Source organism: Dermacentor andersoni, chromosome 1, assembly GCF_023375885.2.
Source record: "Dermacentor andersoni chromosome 1, qqDerAnde1_hic_scaffold, whole genome shotgun sequence".
NCBI lineage: Eukaryota > Metazoa > Arthropoda > Arachnida > Ixodida > Ixodidae > Dermacentor > Dermacentor andersoni.
Window position 1 is genome coordinate 183,326,161 of NC_092814.1, and position 26,720 is coordinate 183,352,880.

The 26,720-nt window shown below is 46.3% G+C and overlaps 1 protein-coding gene across 3 annotated transcripts in view; it reads left to right on the forward strand.

Moving 5' to 3' along the window:
• The window catches only part of Nubpl (NUBP iron-sulfur cluster assembly factor, mitochondrial), a 60,132-nt gene that overhangs the window by 16,911 nt on the left and 16,501 nt on the right, over positions 1 to 26,720 (forward strand). For all 3 annotated transcript variants that reach the window (XM_055062842.2, XM_050195235.3, XM_072288421.1), the window contains exons 4-7: positions 1,083 to 1,173; positions 9,475 to 9,514; positions 10,074 to 10,164; positions 12,058 to 12,151. In XM_055062842.2, coding sequence (XP_054918817.1) covers positions 1,083 to 1,173; positions 9,475 to 9,514; positions 10,074 to 10,164; positions 12,058 to 12,151 — 316 coding nt within the window. The remainder of the gene's footprint in view (positions 1 to 1,082; positions 1,174 to 9,474; positions 9,515 to 10,073; positions 10,165 to 12,057; positions 12,152 to 26,720) is intronic.

Below are 26,720 nucleotides of genomic sequence, written 5' to 3' on the forward strand. Positions count from 1 at the left end.
TGTTACAAATCTATTTCTGTTTGAATATCAAATACTCTTTCTGAATTCTTGTATATTGATATCATCGTACGGCATTGCGTCCCTTTCCATAGGCTGCTTGAAAACTTTTGTTATTACACATGTTAGATACAGCTAGTGTTGAAGAGCAGTATGCACAACCATACATGTCGCAGCATCAATTAGTAAACCAGACATTCACATAATCAAAAAGCTGTAAGCTCGATGCAAGAAATTTTCGGGGAAAAATTATTTAGAAAAATATATCCAGTGAAAAAAATACTTGCATGTGTAAATAAAGACAAAAGAAATATCCAAAATTTTGAGAAAATAAAAAGTTCGAACACTGAACCCTAATTCTATGAACAAATAATGGTTCAAACAGATTCTTCTGTTTTGATATTCACATGTCTTTGCATACGACATGGAGCAGAGTGGCAGTGTAAGAGAATAATAAGATCTAAATTACTCCTGGGTTAGATATAAACGGGTTCATACCAGCCCAGTTTGAGGTTCTTGCTCGTGTACAATATGCCTGGCATATTTCTGCACAAAGCCTGCACTGTCAGTGTGGGGAGTATGGTGAACTGGGCCTGCATGGTGTGCGTAGTTGCATCGAATGGCTGGTGTGGCACAGGCACTGCATGCCACAGCAGTGAAATGATTGGCAAAGTGCAGCATTTTGGGAACTAATTTAGTATGTGCGGGGAAATAGCTGATAGCTGAATATCCTGAATAACTCATTCAGGATATGCTGGCAAATAGAATTAGCATTGAGACTTGTCATTTAATTTATAGCTATATTATTTTCATCTTGGTGAGCACTTCATTTTGTGTGATACTGCAGAAGACAGTACAGTATACCTAAATCTTTTAGGAAATGCATGGAGGTATAAAATTTTTTAATGTTTATAATTTTTTCGGTCCTTGAGGAACGTTTATGTATATTGTACTGTTGAACAATGATGTTTGTTTGCTGCTTTCTTCTTTTGTGAGTGTGGCCTATCTGGCTGAATATAAGTCTAGTGCTTGGTCACAGTATTTCAATTGGCATACTTTCTGCTTGGTTTTCTTGGTTTCAATAGAGGCCAACTGTGGGGCTGCTCGATGCAGATGTCTATGGACCCTCCATTCCACGCATGATGAACCTGAGTGGTGAACCAGAATTGACACAACGTGCGTTGAAAGCTGTTTCTTTCTTGCACATACGAAAAATGAAAGGAAGTTCCCATTGCTGTGTCAGTGTTTAGCAGAGGGAGCTGCTATTTCCTCTGCTGTTCAAGATAATGACTGCATGCTTCCACTTCCATGCTTGCATGTATTTTGAGCCTATAGACTACTTTAATGTTTAATAGACTACTTTAATGTTTATGTTTTATGAAATAGACCGTGTGGCATGTTAACATTGCGTTAGTCTTTGTCTTTAGTAAGGTAGTCTTTGTTGTATTAGTGCCACTTTGTCATTCCTTTTACTACATTTAATGTGCCAAGGGCTTAGCTCGCTGTCTGGTGACCTACAAGCTGCTTTGCTATTTCTCATATTTAGTGGTAGCAAAGGAACAACAGAATTGTTCGTTTACATTTGAGACACTCATTGACTACTACAAATTGCCATATGAGTGTGAGCAGGATATCATGTGTTCCATACTGAAGTGCATCTTTAATGGCTGCATATTACTGTGCTATTACTAGTGTCCTTCACCCCTTTTCTTGATTTCTACTAATGAGTACCTGTCTCCTTGATTTCAGCATATATAGCTAATGCTTTATATGCCAGCTTTATTGATATTTTATGTAGACATGTTGTCTGTATTTTACTGAAATGTGTAGTCACATTGGACTGCACTTTGTGCTGTTAAGGACAAACTAAATGCAAATGCAATTATTTATATGCAGAGAGCAATATAGCAAAATATTTAATTTTAACTTTCAGTGTGAGATGAAGCACTTCTTGCGAGTTAAACCGAACCACACTGTTGTTTAGTTGTATGTAAATTGTTATCGTGTTATTTTGCTCGATCTGTTTGAATTGTCCCATTCACATTTTATTTGTTCATGGAGGTACACATGACAAGACAGTGTAATTGTGGCACTTGCATCATGAGATTTGAGAAACAGTTCCTTCAAATTTGGGAATTCTTTTAAATGGGTGATATATAAATTGTGGCCAACCGTCAAGGCTTGAATTCATGTGGACTTCAGTAGTGTCCCATGTACAGTCATTAATAAATAAAATACAACTGTATGCACACAGACATTTGGCAGGCCATGTCAAGGTCTACTAGAACATTGCACTTAAAAGGCCCCCTCCCCAGGCCCCACAGAAAGTTTCAGTTATACACTGAAAGTTGTTAAGCACCATCTAAGGAGTGTTCTACTGCAAGGATTTTTCAGACTGGTTCATTATTAGAGGAGATGGGAAAAATTGAAATGTTTCTATGCCCATGCTGCCAGGAGGTGAGCTTCACTGCCAACATGGACACTTTCCCCCATTTTCTCAACTAGCGTAAGCAAGCGACGTTCCTTCCCTGCCTTTTCTTCCTTCCTTCCCTTCCTTACCCAAGGGAATGCATCATGTTTATGCCATAAGGGCCTTGTCTTCTTTTTTTCTTCTCTCCTTTCTTTTCCTCTTTGATGCACTTCCAGTGGCACTTTTTCACATTCTTCAGGAATGTGAAAGAGCTTTTACTCATGAATGCCTCTTGTGCTCAGAGTCCATGCTCTGCCTAGACTGTCGTCGCTGTGCTGCTCCTAGTCCGATCAAATAAACACCTTAACCCTGCCATCTACCATGCCTCAGGACGCCTCCTAGCAAACACCTCCTCCTGCACTAACCACGTGTCCTTGTGTACCTCGTCACCGCAACCCTGCCACCTTAACTGGCGCGGCTGACACCGATGTGGAGGACCGGTTCTCCACATACGAGAGGGTCAACACGCATAACAAGTAGGATGAACCAGCCAAACTGAACAATGTGCTGTTCTACCTCGCGGGTGTCGCCAGCCTATGGTATAACAACCACAAAGATCTCCCGACCTGGTCCGCCTTCAAGACCGCCCTTGTCAATGTATTTGGTCGCCCCGCTGTTCGTAAGCTGCGTACTGAGCAGCGTTTGCGGGCGCACTCTTAGCAGCTGGGTGAATCATTCACCAGCTACATTGAAGACATCCTGGACCTATGCAAGAAAGCGAATTCGACCCTGGAGGAGTCTGAGCGGATCAGTTATGTACTGAAAGGTATCGAAGACGCCTTCAACGTATTGCTTGCCAAGAATCCTTGCTCCGTGGCTGAAATCATCACTTAGTGCCAAAGCTATGAAGAGTTACAGTGGCAGTGGCCATTGACCCATCGCTCTTCATCGCACAACGAACCTCTCGCTGGTTTGGCTACAATTTCGGACCACTCTGCATTGCTTGAGAAAATGAAGGCGTTCATCTGTGAGGAGGTTGCCCGCCAACTATCATTGCTGACATTTGCGCAGCCGCAGCACATGCAGGAGCCCTCCTCACGTTTTGTGCCTTCGCTCTGCCGTGCCATTGAGCAGGAGATCAACGTGGCTTCGCCTAAGCTCTGCCAAAATGCTCCTGCGGCTGCACCTCTCAGCTCCGCAGATATCGTCACCTGGCCCCCACAGATCCATGCGCCTGCACCACTCGGCTACGCCGATGTCATCGCCTGGCCCCAACTACTTCCACAATGTGCGCCTCTCAACTACGCCGACGTCGTGTCTAAACCGCGACCGCAGTCTGCCGCGCAACCATTCTACCAGCCACGCCGTCCAATGCTTCCTGCGTTATGGATGGGACCTGCCACAGCGAATAGGTGGTGCACTTCGGACAGTCGACCCATCTGCTTTGCGTGTGGATGCGCCGGCCACGTGGCATGCTTTCGCAATCATGTGCAGCCTTCTAGCGCCGCATCGTACCTGACAAGTCATCTTGTCGCTTCTCCCCACGCACAGGATGACCCACCTTCTGACACATCACCGACAGTATGCCCAAGGCCTGTCACTCGCCATTCACCTTCTCCACGTCGTCGCTCACTATCGCCTGTGCGGCCTCGTCCCTTCGGTTGCGAGGAGGAAAACTAGTCGCAGTCAACAAGGCACGAGCTGCAGCACTATCGAAGTCTGCAAGCCCTCAACGAAGCCCATCGAATGTGATAGACGTGTTTGTGGACGGTGTTTATGCATCTGTGCTTGTGGACACTGGAGCCGCCGTATCCGTTATGACTACGCAACTTAGCCATTTGCTTCAAAAATTGATGACACCACTTTTTGCACTATCCCTCCGTACAGCCAGCGCCCAGCGTATTCATCCCATAGCGGCACGAACCGGTCGTGTTGTCATTGCGGACATTCTATACATCGTCAAATTCATCATTATTTCCTCATGCTCGCGTGACCTCATCTTAGGCTGGCATTTTCTCTCCCGCCACAATGCTGTGATTTATTGCGCACGCGCCAAAAGAAAACTCTCACCAGTGTCAGATTTGGCGCTGGCTGACAGTCCTTCGGCTTTGAACAAGCTACTCATCAAAGACAACACCACAGTGCCCCTGAAATCGTCAACGGTTGTGTCCGTCTATTGCAGCAGCCTCTCCGGCACCACTGCACTACTTTCTCCATCCGACCGCTTTTGCACCCAAAAAAGGTCTGCTGCTACCTTTTGCGACCGTAGAAGTCACTGAGGGATCCAGCGCTATCTTTTTTAGCAACCTGTCTCCATGCACTGTGATGCTGCTGCGAGGGGAATGTCTTGGCAGCATGGAAGCCATTGAAGCCACACAAGTTGTGGGCATGCCCGATGACACACACTGCGCCACTTACAGTACAGTACACTTCCTCCATTGCTGATAACCTGACGCCAGCCCAACGTTCCCAGCTTCTGGGTCTGTTAGAAGAGCTTCATTCTTTCAACGTCAGGCAAACTTCCCTGGGCGGGACGTCCACTCTTACGCATTGCATCGACACTGGCTCCCAGCCGCCACTGCGGCAATGCCCGTATTGTGTGTCTCCGCCAGAACATCGTGTAATTAACGAGCAAGTCGACGACATGCTTCGATGCAAAGTGATTCGACCTTTGAACAGTCCATGGGCATCACCTGTTGTCTTTGTTGTGAAAAAAAAAACGGTTCTGTACGGTTCTGTGTGGACTTTCGGCACCTCAACAAAGTTACTCACAAGGACGTTTACCCACTACTGTGGATTGACGATGCCATTGACAGCCTACAAGGAGCAGAATTTTTTCCTCCTCTCGATCTGCATTCAGGGTATTGGCAAGTACCCATGGCAGATGACGATTGACCGAAGACAGCTTTTGTCATGCCCGACAGCTTGTACGAATTTAACGTCATGCCGTTTGGACTTTGTAATGCACCCGCAACTTTTGAGCCCATGATGGATATTGTTCTGCGCAACTTGAAATAGCATACATACTTGTGCTACCTTGACGACGTTGTTTTCGCTCCGGACTTCCCCACGCACCTTCAATGCCTCCGACGTGTTTTGACGTGCTTGAGAAATGCCGGGCTACAACTAAATTTAAAGAAGTGCCAATTTGCAGCATGGCAGATGACCACGCTAGGTTACGTCGTCTTGAAGGATGGAATTCTCCCCAATCCAGCCAAACTTCAAGCTGTTGCTGAATTTCCTAAACCTACATCCGTCAAATACCTTTGCAGTCTTGTAGGTCTGTGTTCCTACTTTAGACGTTTCATCCAAAACTTCACCACCATCATATTGCCCCTTACGAAGCTCCTTGGAAACAGCGGGCCCTCACTTCATGGTTGTCAGAGTGCGGTGAGGCGTTTGCAACCTTGCGCCGTTTGCTGATGTCACCTCCGCTGCTATGTATCCCAGTTTGCCGTTTCTTCCATTGACCTTCGCACCATCGCTTCCGAACAGTGCAAGGACCACTGGATCGCCTTGCTGATAGACTTGCTCTCTGATCCATCAGTGGAACCAACCACTCGCGCGTTGTGTCGTCAAGCCAACGATTTTGCCATTCGCGAAGACCTACTCCACCGGCGCAATTACACCGCTGATGGCCGCCAATGGTTGCTAGTAGTACCCTGCGAGCTGCGTTCTGGAATATGCGCATCATTTCACTCTGATCCACAGTGCGCACACTTGGGGTATTGAAAACATACCAGTACATTCGACTGCGGTACTGCTCATGCGGGATGTACAGCTATGTTCAGAAGTTTGTTCGCTCGTGCCCCAATCGTCAGTGCCGGAATTTACCACGCCTCTCGCCAGCCGGGCTGCAACTGTTACCTTGCCCTACCCGGCCGTTCGGGCACGTCGGAATTGATTTGTGTGCGCCACTTCCCCTGACATCTGCTGGTAACCGCTGGGCCATCGTGGCTGTTGACCACCTCACGTGATACGCCGAAACTGCCACCCTCCCAGCGGCTACAGCACTCAATGTTGCCTCCTTCCTGCTTCGCCGATTCATACTGCGTCATGGTCCACCACAGGAGTTGCTCAGCGATCGTGGACATGTCTTCTTGTCGGAAGTCGTCGAAGCCATCCTCAAAGAGTGCCACATTGTGCACCGCACAACTACTGCTTACCATCCACAGACCAATGGCCTCACAGAACGCTACGACATGTCGCTTGGCGACATGCTCACAATGTACGTAGCCTGGAGCACACAAATTGGGATGCCATTCCGCCCTTCACAACCCGCGCCTACAATACCGCCACTCAGAGCACTACTAGCTTTTCACCCTTTTTCTTATTGTACGGCTGGCACCCATTGCACACAATCGACACAATCCTTCCATAGAAGCCGTATGCATCTGAATGTGCGCCTATTTCTGCCACAGCCAGACATACCGGAGAGTGTCGCGATCTTGCACGGGCCTTTACTTCAAATGACCAAGTGCGCCAGAAGAACGTTCATAGTGACACAACTTCTGCGCCAACGTTCCTCCCCGAAGTGCTTATGTGGCTCTCGGTCCCTTCCACTGCACCTGGTCTCTTGTCGAAACTACTGCCCAAGTATGAAAGCCCCTACTATGTCGTTGAACGCACATCTCCGGTCAATTATGTGATCAAGCCCATTGAACCCTATTCGGACATGTGCCGTCGTGGACGAGACATTGTCAACATCAACCGCCTCAAGACCTACTATGACCCACTCAGTGTCAAGCTGTTACGTTGTCAGGTGGCTCCCTTTTCGTTCCCGGGGGTAATTGTAGAGAAGGATTGGAACGATATAGTGGGTTGTCCTCTCCAGCGCTTTTGCTCGTGAATGCCGCTTGTGCTCGGAGTTCATACTCTGCCTAGACTGTCGCCGCTGCACTGCTCCTAGTCCGATCAAATAAACACCTTAACTATATATATATAAAGATCTCCACAAGCTCTTGTTACTATTAACAAGTTGAAAGTAACACTTGTGCTCTTCTGTGTGTGCGTCTTTTTTGCACTAATTCCCTTCAACTGTTTTGCAAGGTCAACTACCCCAAGAGTTAGTCCTTTGTAATGTAAAACAATTGTTGAACATGTCATTAAAACACAAAAATATTTAGACATTAAACAGCAGCTGAATTGGAATGGCTGGTGCCCTCTTGCAGGCATGCTTTCAAGGACATCATTATCTACATCTTAATTTTACAATTAAGACAGTCAGTGCATGTAATGCCTGGATACAATGTTTCTACAGTTTTCTGTAGAACGTGAAAAATTGCCGATGGAAGTGCGTCACAGAGGGAAAACAAAGCTTGATGTGGGTGAGTTGGTGTAACGTACTTGAAGAAAGAACAGTGCTACAAACACGCGGAATAAAAGAACATGTATGATGAACAGGGCCAGTCCGTTGCACATCTTCTTCTTTTAGTCAGCGTCTTTGTAACGGTTTTTTTCTTTCGAGAGAAGAAAAAAAAGAAGTATATATATATATATATATATATATATATATATATATATATATATATATATATATCATAAGAAGCCTACAAAGACACTAAGGACGGCATAGGGGAAATTACTTCTACTTATTCATTGAATTAAATAATTAATAAATTAATGGGAATGAAAGTGGATGAAAAATAGAAGGAAATTTCATTTCCAATAATTTATAATTTCATTGATTTAATTAATAAGTACAAGTAATTTCCCATATGCACTCCTTGGTGTCTTAGTTAGTTGGCTTTTTATGATGCGACTAAAAAAAATTGGGCCGCTTGGTTCGTTTTCTTCTCGTTCATCACATAGCGAGGGTCTCAAACCGGGCAGTGTTGATGCCTTCGGTAGCACGTGTGAGTTTATCGACTGGTTGCCTTAACCCAAAAAGTAAATGTGGCAGAAAGGATGTTCCATATCCGCCGCCAAGGCTTGTAAGTGGTGGCACTGGCTAACGCTGCCAGGTTTAGTTCTAGCAGAAAAACAAATATCTCAGAAAGTGGATTGGAAAGCTCTATTGGTAAGAGCATCGTACATGTAATGCGAAGACGAGGGTTAGTTCCCCACCTGCGGCTAGTTGTTTTTCATCCAGTTTAATTTCCATTAATTTATCATTTCTTTAATTCAGTTAATAAGTACAAGTAATTTGCCCTATGCTGTCCTTGGTGTCTGTCTGTTGGCTTCTTATGATATGACAAATAAAGATTGGGCCCCTCAGTTTCCTTTCTTCTCATATATATATATATATATATATATATATATATATATATATATATATATAATATCGCCATGCATACACACAAAAGGTATACAGCAATATCACATGATGATGTGTCTACATCAGACAGGTGCACAAGAATTCATATTCTGAGGTGTGCAGTGCAATTGATGGCTCTCTTGTGCAATAGTCTGCTCTTTTCAATAAGATGGGCTTCCAACGTGGGTCTCGAAAGAGGTATTACCACTCCTGCCATTGAAATGGTTGTCCCCGATATGTGAACCTCGCAGCAACACACAGTAATCCGTGCTGGTCACCATATGTGCATCCTTGTCCTCTTTCTTGTGCATGCTGCCATAAGCTGTCGTTCATGCAACGTTTGGTTTCACTGATATACATTCTACTGGAAGACATAGGTACAGCATAAACCACTCCTCTGAAGTGCTTACTGCATGTGGTTGGGAGGCTCGCTTCTCATGGACAGCATTTTCAGGCAAGAGCGGCAACAATTTTTAATATTTGTGCTGGAAGTCTATTTTATTGAACAGAACAGAGACTCTTGCACAAGTGGGCTGTCAGTTGCACTGCACGCCACAGAATTTGTATTCTTGAGCACCCGCTGTTGATGTGCATGCATCATCGTGTGATAGTGTTGAATACCTTTGTGTGCACATGTGGCAAGATATAACACACACACATACACCTCTTCCTGCTATTAAATAGTTGAAAGTAGAGCTTGTGTTTATCCGCTCTTCAGTGTGTACCTTGTTTTGTGCTAGTTCCCCTCAACAGTTGTGTTACAATGATTTTTTGTAGCACACAAGTGACTATTTTCTATTTTTTTCCACAGAAAACCTCATGAAACCACTGGTCAATTATGGGATTAAGTGGTGAGCCATATTTTGTCTCGATGATTTATGTAGTGTACTTCCACAGAAGCATGTGGCATCATCATGTGCTATCAGTGAGATGTAATGGCTCTTCAGATGCTGTAGAACATATAATGGATGAATGGGGAGAGTGACTTTTCATTGCATGCATCTTGTCATACATCATCGTATAATGTCCACAGACCATTGCAATGATAGTGCATGAAGCCTAGTATTCCATGTTATCTAGAATTTCACATTCTCTAGAATTTCTTGCCGTTTAAGTATATCAGGTCGTATCTCATCAGCATATTTTCAGAGCACAATGGTAAATTTACCTCATCTGTTAGACGCTAGTGAATGTGTGCTGTTACCTTACCCTTCCCTGTTGTCCACTTTTACATTTCTTTATGGTGTTCAGACTAAAGTCACTTGTTGGCTGTGATGTCTGCTTCTTTGCCAGTATGTAATGACCTATGTTAAATGTTTTGTAATATTCATTGTTAGACTAGTTAGCTTAACTGATTGCTTTCATTGCATTACTATATGTTTATGAGCTTGTTCTGTTTGGTCAATACAGCATGTCCATGGGGTTTTTGGTCGACAACAAGATGCCTATTGTGTGGCGAGGACTTATGGTCATGTCTGCCATTGAGAAACTGCTTAGGCAGGTATGTTCAAATTGTCTTTAAATTTCCTGTGTTCCGTGTAGTGAGCTCTAGTCAACTTTATGTGGCACCCTTCAGCTCTGTTGTCTTTGGAGGCAGATATTGTTGTTTGTTTTGCTTCTAGCTTTCAAAACACTGCTACATGTTATCACAGTACTCACTTTGACCTTAATTGAAAGTGTCACATCCTTTTCACATTTCCGTGCATATGGAACATACTCAGCATAGCAAGTAGATTGCTCAAATCTCCATGCATATGGAACATGCTCAGTGTAGCAAGTAGATTACTTATTTGAAAGTTTCACATCATTTTCACATTTTCAGGCATATGGGACATACTTTGTATAGCGAGTAGATCGCAAATATGCTGTAGGGCAAATAAACATAGTGAGGATTTTTTTGTTCTTGTCTGTTTAAGGTGGAGGGTTGGGGAAGACTTAACAGAATTTGCATGTCCCTGGGCAAACATCTTCCAGCATGTTGAAATTACAGGATGGGCACATACCTATATAGCTTTAAGTATGTGGAGGGGAGTAGGTAACCCTCTTAAAGGAAAAGCGTAGGTGGCATTTCTTGCTATTTGGCCATGAAAGATATGACACAGCACTCACTAAATCACTTTGTCCCATGAGTTGCAGGTGAGCACTTCCTCTTTTTCTGAGGCTAGTAAATGCAAATGTCTTTAGTGGGTGAGCCCAATATCCTTCATTACTTAGTGGACCCTGTTGTTTGACCCATAATGGGTCCTGTTATTGGCCTGGGAAAGTGAAGGGGACTTCACCAACTGGTGAAAAGGAGTGCTTACAAAAAGTGCAGGTTCAGCAGTCTTGCAAAGGGAAAATGCCGCTGCTCCTGCAAAAAATTACTATTTAGTTACACCTGCATGTCATTTGGTGTGTGGGGACAACTTACAGTATCTGGTACAAGCAACAAGAAAGGAAACGAAGTAGCGTGCTCACTGAGAAAGAAGGGCTTTGTTGACACCCTGATTGTTATTGCAGGCCCCAGAATGTCCAAAGACCTACATGAGAACCATTATTGTTGGTGCATATTTATTGAGGAGTTTTCTATTGCTCTTTTATGTCCATTTGGACCAGTCTCAGCATTGGTTCCAAGTATGATAAACACCTCTCAAGCATAAATGTGTTTCCTTCTTTTGTTTCTAGTTTTTATTGCATGTTGTGTAGTTTAAAGTGTCGCAAACACTATGACATATTCATGCTATTAATCCTTTCATCGGAAGTAGTGAGAGGTGGCAGATGATGCTAGACAATGCAAGATAAGCAGACAATGGGCTGGTTGACTATGGAAGGTATGACATTCCAAACATCTCAGCATCATAGGCCTAGGCTGCCAGGCTGCTGCTGATGTTGCATTTGCAGGTTAAGTGGACATGTAATGGAGCACCACTAAGGGCTCATTGAGATCGGCATTTGACAGAGGTTGTGCAGTTGACGGACTGGTGACGAAGGAGCGCCTCACGGCGACCGATGTCCACAACAACAACTAAGCCGACCTGCCCGTAATCACACAGAAATGTCTCTCCATTGATTCCATTTTACACCTGCTCGCACTGCCATCGCCACATAAAATAAGCATCAGCATATAGAGACATCCTGGTTCTGTGCCACTGATTGGTTCAGTAGGTTTGTGACTGCAGTTGCATGACTAAAAAATCAAGCAGAGAAAAACTGACCCAAAAGAGTAGCTTTTCAACCAAGGCAATCATTTGTGACCAATTCAGTCGCGCAATTATGCGAGTCGCTAGTGTGAACAAGCTAGAAGAGTTTTGATCTCATAGTTATTGATGTTTGTGCGCCTTCAGTATATATGCTTTTAAAAACTGAAATGAAAATTTTGCTTCTGTAGTGTTGATTGACTCCTAACATATTTCAGGTAGCATGGGGCCCATTGGACTACCTTGTTGTTGATATGCCACCAGGAACTGGAGACACGCAGCTTTCCATCTCTCAGAACATTCCAGTGTCAGGTAATGCTTTTGAAAATGTCTTTGGTTTCTATTGATATTGTTATAACATTACAGGCATTGACAGAGTTTTGTATGCTCTTTCAAAAATTACCATTTATTTTGGGGCAGGACCTTTTATTCTTGGGAGCATAAAATTACCGTTTCTTTTTTCTTTATCTTTTGTTTACTCTTTCACATGCTACTCTTTTGCAACGAATTTCATGCCGTAGTTTATTTTACCGCTTAATTCATTGCTTTAGACTGCAACTCAGCCGGTGGAATTTATCTCAAAGGTTGCAATTTCAAGTATGTTCACAATTTCATGTGCTTGTATTTTAAGCTGCCTCTGTGAAAAATGTTTTTTTTTATCATCATCATCATCAGCCTATTTTATGTCATCTGCAGTACTAAGGCCTCTCCCTGCGATCTCTAATTACCCCTGTCCTGCGCCAACCGATTCCAACTAGCACGCGCAAATTTCCTAATTTCGTCACACCACCTAGTTTTCTGCCGTCCTCTACTGCACTTCCCTTCTCTTGGTACCCATTCTGTCGCCCTAATGGTCCAACGGTTATCTAATCTGCACATTACATGACCTGTCCAGCACCATTTCTTTCTCTTAATGTCTATTAGAATATCATCTATACCCGTTTACTCTCTGATCCAAACCGCTCTCTTTCTGTCTTTGAACGTTATGCCTAGCATTCTTCGTTCCATCGCTCTTTGCGCGGTCTTTAACTTGGTCTCAAGCTTCTTTGTCAATCTCCAAGTCTCTGCCCCATATGTCAGCACCAGTAAAATGTACTGATTGTATACTTTCCTTTCCAATGATAACGGTAAGCTCCCAGTCAGAAGCTCACAATCTGTGCCGTATGCGATCCAACCCATTTTTATTCTTCTGTGAATTTCCTCCTCATGGTCAGGGTTCCCTGTGATTAGTTGACCTAGGTAAACGCACTCTTTCACAGACTCTTGAACTCATGTACCATTGTCCGGTTATTTACCATTATCTTTGTCTTCTGCATATTAATCTTCAGCCCCACTCTTGTTAAGGTCCTCAATCATTTGTTGTAACTTGTCCGCAGTGTTGCTGAATAGAACAATGTCATCGGCAAACCGAAGGTTGGTGAGGTATTCGCCGTCGATCCTTACTCCTAGACCTTCCCAGTTTAATAGCTTGAATACTTCTTCCAAGCACGCAGTAAATAGCATTGGAGAGATTGTGTCTCCTTGTCTGACCCCTTTCTTTATAGGTATCTTCCTACTTTTCTTGTGTAGAATTAAGGTGGCTATAGAATCTCTGTAGATATTTTCCAGGGTATTTACGTAAGCAGTTTGTACTCCTTGATTATGCAATGCCTCTATGACTGCTGGTGTCTCTACTGAATCAAATGCTTTTTAGTAATCTATGAAAGCCATATAGAGAGGCTTATTGTACTCTGCGGATTTCTCGATAACCTGATTAATGACATGGATGTGATACATTGTACAGTTTTTTTTTATAACTCCCTATTAAGGAGAGTGTAGATATAAATAAGTAACTTCTCTCACACTATGCATGCATCAAAAAGTATGTGTGCAAACTTTCACTATTTTTCAGCAACCAAAAAAAAAAAAAAGAACATGACATTTTGAAACCAACTACTATTGCAACAGAAGAAAGATGCACTCGTAGATCAGGCAGGAATGCTGAGTTTGTAAAAACATGTGCATTTGTTATTTTATTTTGTATTGGAATATAAAACTGATGAAATTTTCATCTTATAGAAAGCAGGTTTCTTTTCAACTGAGTTGCAGCCTGTAGGGGATGGCCATAGCGCCTTTGTGCAGATGCTCAAGTGTAGTGAAATGTGTCGTGCTTCAAGGCGCCATCACTGCATTAGGTGCCCTTTTGTATCTTCTAGCACAGATTTTGATTTGACTACTTTACTATAAAATCAGAATGTCCAAGCATAATTTTACGAGCAGACAGTTATAATTTTTTTGTTAAGGAATGTAACCCACATCAACTTTAACACATTCCAGATAAGTGGAGTGCCTAAACAGTTTTGCATTTTTCAAAGTGACTGGAGGGTGACATCTGCGAGTGCTTGACCAATACCACCAAACTTGTAAGGATCTTGCTGCTCTATTGCCACATTATGATCTTTCATTTCTGTCCTAGGTCATTATCGAAGACTGGAAAGGGCACAACAGCAGGTGTTTCAGTTATTGGGTCTTTTGTGCTTGATTTCCTTGCTAATGTTGTACCTTTAATTGTCAGTAAAATATATCAGTACAAGTGACCGTTGACTAGAGTAGTCCTATTGCAGCATGTAGCACTGCACTGCATGAAAGTGATGATGGTTATATCCAGACTATCCCACCTCAGGGCGATGATGTGTTCCCTCACCCCCATTTTGTTCATGTTGTGGATTATGTTGTCATTAGCTGCAGCAGAGCTGTCATTACCCACTTTTTACAGGGTACTACACAGCTAATGGAAGTGTTATGGCTATGGTCTCAAGTTAAAGTGATTGGTGCCAGAGAAAAAAAAACTCAGAAAGCAATAATTTCTACAACAGCAGCTGATGGTGTTGGATGAGTTACACAATGCATTATGAAAAAGTAAAAATAATAAGACTAACCATAGTGCAGCATGATGGTATATTCATTTGGTTGCCCAGCATATTGCCTCCTTTTATGCAGGTCGATTCCATCTGCACTGTTGCGTTTTCATAAATTGGCTGCTCATTAAAGGTGCAGGTGTGACATGTCTGCATACCCTATTGCTGAGAAAGTCAATAAACTTTAGCACCCCCGCCCCCCCGCCCCCTTTATTTTCTTCAAGTAATATGTAGTAGCAAAACTTCGATGTCTGTAACTGAAGTGTGTTGTTAACGCGAGAGCATTAAGGGCCCCGTGTTGCAGAAAATCCAGCATTGGACGTCGTTTCGGCAAAAAGATTTTTGAACCACCCATACCCAGGCCCTCCATGTGGCACAAGGAAGTTGCTGAACTAATTGTATTTCTCAAGGTAAAATATGTAGAAAAATCGTAAAGACTTGGACATAACCTACAGACATGATAGCATCAGATTGTAATTTGAATATACGAGAAAACATAATTCTGTTACGCGAAAACTGAAACAAACCCCTTTTCCAGCGTTTCTACCAATTCTTTGGCATTCCGGAGGATGCCGGTGAAACTGAACCTATTCTTAAAAATAAAGTTCTTGACGAGGTGTTTTCTTCAAAGCTTGCTGTTCCTTGCAAATCTGTCGGCCGAATTCATCGTCTTGGTAACAAAGGTAACAAGAGACCAGTCATTATTTACTTCCAGGATTTTACCGAAAAACAGCTTGTCTTAAAAAGTGCGTACAGATTAAAGGGTAGTCGAATATCGATTCAAAACGATTACTTGCGCAGCACACTAAGGAAACGTAAACTCTTGTGGGATAGTGCTAAATGTGAAAGAGAACAAGGCAAGAAAGTTGGCTTAATTAATGATAAGATGCGTATTAACAATTAGCTTTTCACATGGGATAACAGTAAGAACTTGAGGATCAAAATTGACGGCCATGTGAATACTTTGAAAAATGATTTACTTGTTTCCGCTGACACTTCCCCTGGTGCTAAAGAACTGAGAATATTAAACATCAATGCCTGCAGTGTCATTAATAAATCAGAAAGCCTTGAGGCAACTATCATGGGTTACAATCTCCATGTAGTTGTGATAACAGAAACATGGTTGCATGACAATATTGAAGATGCTGTTGTGTTTCCTCCATCTTATCAAGCATATCGCCATGACAAGTGTACTAGAGGGGACGGGGTAGCAGTTTTGGTAAAAGAAACTATATCCGCTACTCTGTTATGTCAGGCCGATAACTTGGAATATGTTACAATAAAGCTTACTTGCTGGGATAAATCATTTTTGCTATTTGCAGTTTATCGAGCACTGACTCGCCCCCAGAATTCTTTCGTGATCTTTTTGAACACATGGTTTCATTCACTAGCGATAAAGTGCTACTTATAGGCGACTTTAACCTACCAGATATTGATTGGGAGAACGGGTTTCCCTGCACTGGGATTAATTCACACTTAGGTTACTTGCATGACATCATTCTGTCTCACAATCTACAACAGGTTGTAAGACAGCCAACGTGCACCTATGGTACGTCAGCAACCATACTTGACCTCGTTTTTGTAAGACATTCATTAGAAAACTTCTTTGTTTCGGTTGAACCTGGAATTTCTGATCAAAGTCCGGTATATTTTTCTTGTTCTTTGGAAGTGGCTAAACACCAACAAATGTAAAACAACCACTGTTAAAGATTTTTCTCGTGCCAGAGACGAAAGTGTCTTGGATTATCTTGAACAATGCCTTGATAACTTTCACAGTAACAATGCTACTGTGCTTTGGGATAAATTTAAAGAAATTATTACTCACTGCCTTAGCAACTTTATTTCTAATAAAACTAAAAAAACTTCCAAGACTACTTCCTGGACAATGAGAGAAATCTTGCACCTTAGAAGAAAAGTTAAGCGCTTAAGACGACGATGTGCCTCACGTGTTTCAATTCACGAAATCCAAAATAAACTAAACCAAGAAGTACGGCAAGCTAAGCGCTGGTATTTTCACCATAAATTGCCAAATTTCATTCAAACGGCACCCCAAAAATTTTGGGCTTTTCTAAGCACAAAAACCAAGTCAATTGACCAAATCGTTCACGAGGGCCCTGTCATTGTCGAAAAACAACGTATTGCAGGGTATTTCAATAATTATTTTCAGAGTGTTTTTTTTTCCCATATTGATGGTGGTATAAACCTTAACTGCATGTCATGCAACTCGACCTCTGATATTGTTTCGCGACCGGGTGTAGTGTCGATGCTGCTGAACCTCAAAGTTAAATCATCTCCAGGACCAGACAACATACCGAACGCTTTCCTGCACAGATATGCTGAAGCATTAGCCCCTTTTCTTGTTATCTTCCGTTCCTCGTTATCTTCGGCTAATCTTCCTACAGACTGGCTAACTGCATGTGTCGTTCCCATACCGAAAAAAAGGTGACAAAACCCTAGTAACTAGTTATCGTCCGATATCATTAACTTCATCATGTTGCAAGTTAATCGAACATATTATAGCTAATGAAATAACCAAATTCCTAAGTGTCTACAACGTACTGTCTCCTCATCAGCATGGTTTCCGGAAGGGTTTCTCTACTGTGACACAATTAACCACAATTATACACAACTTTGCAAGTGCTCTTGACAAGTCAAGCCAAATTGACGTAATATTTTTAAACTTTAAGAAAGCATTTGACCTTGTTCCTCATAATAAACTTATAGAAAAACTACAGTCAATAGACCTACCACCCTTTATTATTAACTGGGTGGCGGCTTATCTGTCTATAATCGCAAGCAGTTTGTTTCAATTGATAATTCCTCATCTAATGAACTTTCAGTAACCTTCGGGAGTGCCTCAAGGTAGCGTGCTAGGACCTTTACTATTTCTAATATACATAAACGACATCACTAACGAAATTTCTCATCCTGTTCAAGTTAGACTATTTGCTGATGATTGTGTGTTGTTTAACGAGGTTACTTGCCACGAAGATCAATTAATTCTGAACTCTGACCTTCAAAACATTCTTTCCTGGTGCAGAAGGTGGGGCATGGAATTGAACAGAGAAAAAACTGTTTACATGTCCATAACAAAAAAAAAAAAATGTCGTTTGTCTATAACTTCAGCTCTGAACTGCTGACCAAGGTCAGCGAATATAAATATCTTGGAATCACAATAACCAGTGACCTCAGCTGGAATAGCCACATTTCTAACGTATGTAACTCGTCTTTCAGGAAGCTTTGTCTCCTCACACACAAACTAAAGCACACTCCCTCTGGTACTAGATTACTGGCTTACACTTCACTCATCCGACCGAAACTAGAATATGCATGCATTGTGTGGGATCCCTATAAGAAAATTAACATTAACTCTTTAGAGATGGTCCAACGTAAAGCTGTCAGGTTTATTTTTTCTAAATATAGACTGAGTGACTCTCCTACTAGCCTAATGAATCAGCATAATATTCAAACGCTACAACTACGAAGGAAAATACAATTGAAATTTCTTTTCTTGCTTAAAAACAGGCTTATGTTAAACCACTTACAGCGTGCCGAACACGGCATCGTCACGCTGATTCTTTAACTCCTTATAACACCCGAACTAACCTATTTAAGTTTTCCTTCTTCCCGAGCTCTGTAACAGATTGGAACAGCCTGCCATTATCACAATTGATATACACCGATTCTATTGAACGCATGTGTCTTTAATACTAGGGGTATTGCCATGTCGGCAAGCCTTTTTGTTACTGTTTTCTTTTTCCTTTTTTTTTTACACATGAATTTTGTTTGATACTTTCCACATCTTCCTTATTCTATTATTTTCAGTATTTTGCAATGGTCGCTCGTTCAACTTCTGGTACTTGTTCTCTTTTTTTCCCTCTCTCGATAGTGGTTGCAAGTGCTCATATATATTGACACGTGTACTTATCTTTACCGGGCGACCACGCTTCGCCGCCTAACAAATGCTATCACACAGCGCGGGACGCGCCTGCATGTATCCGAAGTTTCTGGAAAGTTATCGATGCTTCTATCCGCGGTCTATTGTCGCCGAACCTTGTGTTATCTGATTTCATCGCCTGACGCGAATGGTGTAGAACTCTGTGGAAGGCACGCGGGTCCCAACGATTAGTCAGGAACATTCGATGACTGCTCTATAAAAGCCGACGCGCTTGACCCGCTGATCAGATTTTCGACGATCGCCGACTAGTGTTCGCCGCTATCGTTGTGCTTTAAGTGTAGCCTGTTTTGTGGGCACAGGTTCGCCCAATAAAAGCTAGTTTTGTCTTTCACAGTACTGCTACTGTGTTCTTTAACGTCACTACCACGTGACATCTGGTGGAGGTGCTTGTGCGTTCATGTACAGAACGCCCCCGCAAAGCCGCGATCCAAGCCCGAAGCCCGAGGACAAAACCAACGTCGCCCAAGACCAGCGTGCTAGCCGCCGACTGCAAGGACTGCCCCCAGACCACGGACTTCTACCTGAGACGAACAGGAAGATTGCCACCAAGTCCACCCCAATGGCAGCCCCAGCATCCCCCGTCGTGCTGCAGCAGCCCAGGGAGCCCCCCACGTTCCGCGGTTCAACATTCGAGGACCCGGAAACCTGGCTCGAGACGTACGAGAGGGTCGCTGCATTTAACAGCTGGAACAGCGACGACAAACTGCGACATGTCTTCTTCGCATTGGAAGACGCTGCCAGGACGTGGTTCGAGAACAGAGAAGCCACCTTAACAACCTGGGACCTTTTCCGAAGCGGCTTCCTGCAGACATTCACAAGCGTCGTATGCCGAGAACGAGCCCAAGCACTACTCGAAACCCGAGTGCAGCTGCCTAACGAGACCACCGCGATTTTTACAGAAGAAATGAGCCGCCTATTCCGCCACGCCGACCCGGAAATGTCCGAGGAAAAGAAAGTCCGGCTACTAATGCGTGGTGTAAAGGAGGAACTTTTCGCCGGTATGGTACGAAGCCCACCGAAGACCGTCGACGAGTTTCTTCGCGAGGCCACTAGCATCGAGAAGACACTCGAGATGCGAAACCGGCAATTCGACCGCCGCACGAACGCGACAAACTACGCCGGAGTTCAGTCACTGGCCACCGACGACCTACGCGAGACTATCCGAGCTGTCGTGCGGGAGGAGCTACAAAAGCTGTTCCCATCATCACAGCCTCAAGTGGCTTCGATTGCCGACGCCGTGCGTGAGGAACTCCAACAACAACTTGGAGTAGCCCCTGAATTGCCGCAGCCTGAGCCGCAAGCGATGACCTACGCCGCCGTCGCACGCCGTCAAGGTCCCCCTCCGCGACCGCGCCAGGGCCCTGTCAGGCCGCAATTCCGTCGTCCGCCGCCGCCGCCACCCGCACGACCACCCGTCGCCCAGCGCAGCTACCCGAGGAAGACAGACGTTTGGCGCGCTCCTGACCACCGCCCGCTCTGCTACCACTGCGGGGAAGCCGGCCATGTGTACCGCCGATGCCCATACCGGGAGATGGGACTGCGAGGTTTCGCCGTTAACGCGCCGCGGCCACAGATTGGCGAACGACCTTGCGATATCGCCGACTACCTCGCCGCCACTCAGTGGAGCCCTCGACGAGCTTCCCGTTCGCCGTCACCAGGCCGCTACCTGTCGCCGCAGCGCCGACCATACACTGGCCCAGCCCGCGGCCGGTCCGTCAGCCCATATCCGGAAAACTAAAAGCAGCAACCGATGGAGGTGCGGTTGCTGTTCGTCGAACTGACGAAGATCCTCCGCCGCCGACGAAGACGACGAAGCAACCATCTCGACGACCTAATGACGACACGCCGCCGCCCCGACGAAGTCAGGAAACTAGGACTACACCGACGAAAGACTACTTGACGACGCGACGTTCAAGCTTCAGTTCAACACGACGCAGCCGTGATCCGACGCCAAGACCCAACTGCAACGCCAGACAAAGAACCACCGACCTCGACGTGCTTCTCGACGGCCACGCAGTTACCGCCTTAGTGGACACAGGGGCTGATTACTCCGTCATGAGTGGACACATCGCCGCCCAGTTGAAGAAGGTTAAGACTGCATGGGAAGGCCCTCAAATTCGCACAGCTGGAGGACACCTCATCACGCCGACTGGAATCTGCACGGCAAGAATAACCATTCATGACCGGACTTACCCTGCCACTTTCGTTATCCTCCAACAGTGTTCACGAGACGTCATTCTCGGTATGGACTTCCTGAACCAACACGGCGCAATCATCGACCTGAAGTCACAGTCAATAACGCTGTCGGAAGATAAAGCGATACCGCCGGAGAGCCCTCGTAGTCACCACGCCTTGAGTGTGCTCGAAGATCAAGTGAGCATCCCGCCTCGCTCCAGCATTGTTATTTTGGTCGGCACCGAAACACCCGCTGACGTAGAAGGCGTCATCGAAGGCGACCAACGTCTACTGCTGGACCGTGAAATTTGCGTCGCAAGAGGGATCGCTCGACTGCACGGAGGAAACACAAAGGTGTTGCTGACTAACTTCAGCCAGGAGTTCAAGCACATCAACAAGGGCACGATGATCGCATACATCGAGGAAATTCAGGAAACCAGCGATGCGTTTGCCCTCTCGGATTCTGTTGCATCTACCCCGACGACCGTAGTTCCCGAGCCAGACTTCGACATAAATCCAAGTCTCCCCGCGATTAAGCAGCAACAGCTCAGAAGTCTGCTTCGACGATACAAAGGCTGTTTTTCGACGTCATCGAGGATTCGACAAACACCAGTCGCAAAGCATCGCATAATAACCGAAGAGTGCGCTCGACCACTACGCCAGAGCCCTTACCGAGTTTCGACGCGGGAACGTGAAGCTATAAGAGAACAAGTCGACGAAATGCTGTGCGACGACATCATCCAGCCGTCGAAAAGCCCGTGGGCATCCCCTGTTGTCCTGGTAAAGAAAAAAGGACGGAACCCTACGTTTCTGTGTCGATTATCGTCGACTGAACAAGATCACGAAGAAGGATGTATACCCCCTCCCACGGATAGACGACGCATTGGATCGGCTCTGCAACGCTAAATACTTCTCGTCGATGGACCTCAAGCCTGGCTATTGGCAAATAGAAGTCGACGAAAGAGATCGCGAAAAGACCGCCTTCATCACCCCAGACGGCCTCTACGAGTTCAAGGTTATGCCATTTGGACTGTGCTCGGCGCCTGCAACGTTCCAGCGCGTGATGGACACGGTTTTAGCAGGATTGAAGTGGCAGACCTGTCTCGTTTACTTGGATGACGTCGTTGTCTTCGCCGGAAATTTCGACGATCACCTTAGGCGGCTTGCAACAGTACTAGAGGCCATCAAGTCATCAGGCCTCACTCTGAAGCCAGAAAAGTGCCGCTTCGCCTACGATGAGCTTCTGTTCCTAGGCCACGTCATCAGCAAGTCTGGAGTCCGCCCCGACCCGCAGAAGACCGCTGCCATCGCAAAGTTCCCGCAGCCCACCGACAAGAAGGCAGTGCGTAGATTTCTTGGCATGTGTGCCTACTACAGGCGATTTGTCAAGGACTTTTCACGCATTGCTGAGCCGCTGACACAGCTAACTAAATGTGACGTCGAGTTCAAGTGGGAAACGCCGCAGGCCGATGCATTTGAAGAACTGAAACGACGCATGCAGTCGCCGCTCGTACTTGCGCACTTCGACGAGCACGCCGATACCGAAATCCACACTGACGCCAGTAGCCTAGGCCTCGGTGCCGTCCTAGTCCAGAGAAAAGATGGACATGAACACGTGATAGCTTACGCTAGCCGGTCGTTGTCAAAAGCGGAAGGCAATTATTCCACAACGGAAAAGGAATGCCTCGCCATCGTTTGGGCTACAGCGAAATTTCGCCCCTACCTATATGGCAGGCCATTCAGAGTGGTCAGCGACCATCACGCGTTGTGTTGGCTAGCTAACTTAAAGGACCCTTCAGGACGGCTGGCATGGTGGAGCCTCAGACTACAAGAATACGACATCACTGTAACATACAAGTCCGGACAAAGACACTCAGATGCCGATTGCCTATCACGCGCCCCCATTGACCCGCCGCCGCAAGATAACGAGGATGACGACGCCTTCCTTGGAATAATAAGCGCGGAAGACTTCGCCGATCAACAACGAGGGGACCCGGAGCTAAAAGCCCTTGTCGAGTATTTGGAAGGGCACACCGACGTTGTCCCTAGGGCATTTAAGCGTGGATTATCTTCGTTCACGCTTCAAAACAACCTACTCGTGAAGAAAAACTTCTCACCAGTCCGCGCCAACTACCTTCTTGTTGTTCCGTCGGCGCTGCGTCCAGAAGTACTGCACGCCTTACACGACGATCCAACTGCTGGGCACCTCGGATTCTCCCGGACGCTGTCGAGGATACATGAAAGGTATTACTGGCCGCGTCTGACCGCCGACGTCGCCCGTTACGTCAAGACATGCCGAGACTGTCAACGACGGAAGACACCACCGACAAGGCCAGCAGGGTTACTACAGCCGATCGAACCTCCTCGTCGACCATTCGAGCAGATTGGGATGGATTTGTTGGGGCCGTTTCCGACGTCAACATCCGGGAATAAGTGGATCGTCGTGGCGACGGACTATCTCACCCGCTTCGCTGAAACAAAAGCTCTACCGAAAGGCAGCGCAGCCGAGGTGGCGAAATTTTTCGTCGAGAACATCCTGCTGCGACATGGCGCCCCAGAAGTCCTCATCACCGACAGAGGAACGGCTTTTACAGCAGAGCTCACCCAAGCCATTCTGCAATATAGCCAGACAAGCCACAGGAGGACAACTGCCTACCATCCGCAAACGAATGGTCTCACGGAGCGCCTGAATAAGACCCTCGCCGACATGCTAGCGATGTACGTCGACGTTGAGCACAAGACGTGGGACGTGGTCCTGCCGTATGTGACATTCGCTTACAACACGGCGGTGCAAGAAACAACACAGATCACGCCATTTAAGCTGGTCTACGGCAGAAACCCGACGACGACGCTCGACGCCATGCTGCCCCACGTCACTGACGAGGACAATCTTGACGTCGCTATCTATCTCCAGCGCGCCGAAGAAGCCCGCCAGCTCGCCCGCCTGCGGATCAAGAACCAGCAGAGGACCGACAGCCGACACTACAACCTCCGACGACGCTTCGTCGAGTACCAGCCCGGCGACCGTGTTTGGGTATGGACCCCGATACGCCGACGAGGACTTAGTGAGAAGCTACTGCGACGCTATTTCGGACCCTACAAGGTCATCCGACGTATTGGCGCTCTGGACTATGAGGTCGCGCCAGACGGCATTTCGCATTCACAGCGGCGCCGCGCACGATCTGAAGTGGTCCACGTGGTGCGCCTTAAACCCTTTTACGGACGCTGACGAGCTTCGTTATTTTTGTTGTTTTCTTTGCTACGAGTGCTTTTGTTTATTACTTTCGTTTGGTTGGAGCATCGGGTCGATGCTTTTTTTAAGAGGGGGGTATTGACACGTGTACTTATCTTTATCGGGCGACCACGCTTCTCCGCCTAACGAATGCTATCACACAGCGCGGGACGCGCCTGCATGTATCCGAAGTTTCTGGAAAGTTATCGATGCTTCTATCCGCGGTCTATTGTCGCCGAACCTTGTGTTATCTGATTTCATCGCCTGACGCGAATGGTGTAGAACTCTGTGGAAGGCACGCGGGTCCCAACGATTAGTCAGGAACATTCGATGACTGCTCTATAAAAGCCGACGCACTTGACCCGCTGATCAGATTTTCGACGATTGCCGACTGTGTTCGCCGCTATCGTTGTGCTTTAAGTGTAGCCTGTTTTGTGGGCACAGGTTCGCCCAATAAAAGCTAGTTTTGTCTTTCACAGTACTGCTACTGTGTTCTTTAACGTCACTACCACGTGACAATATATGCGTGTGATACTGTTCTAATGTTTGTCAAGTTGTCTTCCTTAAGTGTACCTTCTCTTAATGTTATTAGTCGTCACTTTCATTTTTGTTTTCTTCTGATATTTACATATGTTGCATTGCTTTTGTATTTTCTTTTCATGTGTGTATGTATATATTATTACTATATTATTCCGCGAGAGACGAGCAGCCGCGAGAACGACGAAGAAGTTGGTCGGTGCCCTCGGCACGAGCGAGTGTCAGCCTGGCTGCCTGGCTCCAGTGTAAATAGTGTGTAAATAGCATCTCTCGTCTGTGTCTTTCCACACGTAACATTTCTGGTGGAGGTCAGCGATCCCCGTCCTCACCACGGAACTCCGAAGTGGTCGGCACACCGAGCTTGTCACCATGCCTCCCGGTGACGAACCCGCCTCCGCAACGGCTTCGGCTTGTCCGACTGCTCCAGTCGTCACGGTTACCCCACATCGTGACCCAGGTGTGTTCTCTGGCCTGGAGGGACGGGATGTCGACGACTGGATCAAGCTTTATGAACATGCCAGCGCTAATAACAGGTGGGACCCAACGATTATGCTCGCCAATGTCATCTTTTATCTCGGCGGCATCCCACGCGTGTGGCTTCAAACACATGATAACGAAATAACCAGTTGGGACAGTTTCAAAGAAAAACTGCGGGAACTGTTCGGCGACCGCATTGCGCGCAAGGCTGCCGCGAGAAAGGCTCCTGCATCTCGTGTTCAGTCACGTACAGAGCCATACGTTTCCTACATCCTCGACGTCTTGGCTCTATGCCGTAAAGCTGACGATCATATGTCCGAAGGAGATAAAGTGGCACATGTGCTAAAAGGCATCGCCGACGACGCTTTCAATTTGCTTGTTTTCGGCAACGTGTCGACTATCGATGCCATTATAAAAGAATGCCGTCGCCTTGAACAGGCTAAGAGCCGCCGTATCTCAAACCACATTGCGCGCCTACCCAACACTGCTGCTACGTCGACATGTGAGGGTCGACCACGTCAGACTACCACCTGTGACGACGTCACCCGCATTGTTCACCGCGAACTCGAGGCCGCCTCTTTGCCAGCCTTCTCCACGCCGCATCCCGATCCGCCAGCAACCACCATTGCGATGATTCAGGCTGTCGTCAGACAGGAATTTGAAAACATGGGTCTGAACACCGTGTGTTCCACGTCTCGACCCAGTGTTCCCCAGTTATCTAGCGGCCCTCCTCGTCCCCGGCAGTCCTTTTCTGCCACATCTCGCCGCAACCCGTCCGAATGGCGTACACCTGATGACAGGCCGATCTGCTTCCACTGCTGTCGCATCGGCCACGTCGCCCATCACTGCCGCAACCGATGGCCACCACCTCCTCAGACTTACGCCCCCACTTATTCCCGCACCTTTGGACCTTCTGTACCCTATGCCACCCGCCATGAACCTACTACTGCTGATGTCCCTGCTCCGACCCTTCGCTACAGCCGCTCGCCCTCACCTCGACACCACCAGTCTCGTTCGCCCCAACCCCGTCGCTTCTCTTCGCCGCCTATCGCCTCCCGGATCCAGCCGGAAAACTAGGCACTGCAGCTTCTGGAGGTGAAGCTGCATTATCGACCCTGCCCTCAAATCCTCTGCTCACGTTACCCACGAACCGAAACCTTCTTGACGTTGACGTTGACGGCTATCCTGTCACGGCACTCATCGATACAGGAGCACATCTTTCAATCATGAGTGCTGCCTTCCGACGACGACTCAAAAAGCTCCTCACCCCAGCGTCGGCCCGCGTCGTACGCGTTGCGGATGGCGGTACTGTGCCTATCATCGGCATGTGTACAGCACGCGTCAGCATCGCCGGCCGCCACACTCCTGTCCTCTTCACCGTAATTGCTCATTGCCCCCACGACCTCATTCTCGGCCTCGATTTTCTCTCCGCACATTCTGCTCTTATTGACTGCTCTTCCGGTACCCTTCGCCTTGAGTTGCCGATGCTCGCAGAACCTTCTGACGCACCCCACTGCCGCTTACGTCCCACCGGTTTTCTTCGCCTGCAGCCAAAGTCAATAGCCTACATTGAACTGTTGTCTTTCCCACCAGTTCCTGATGGCG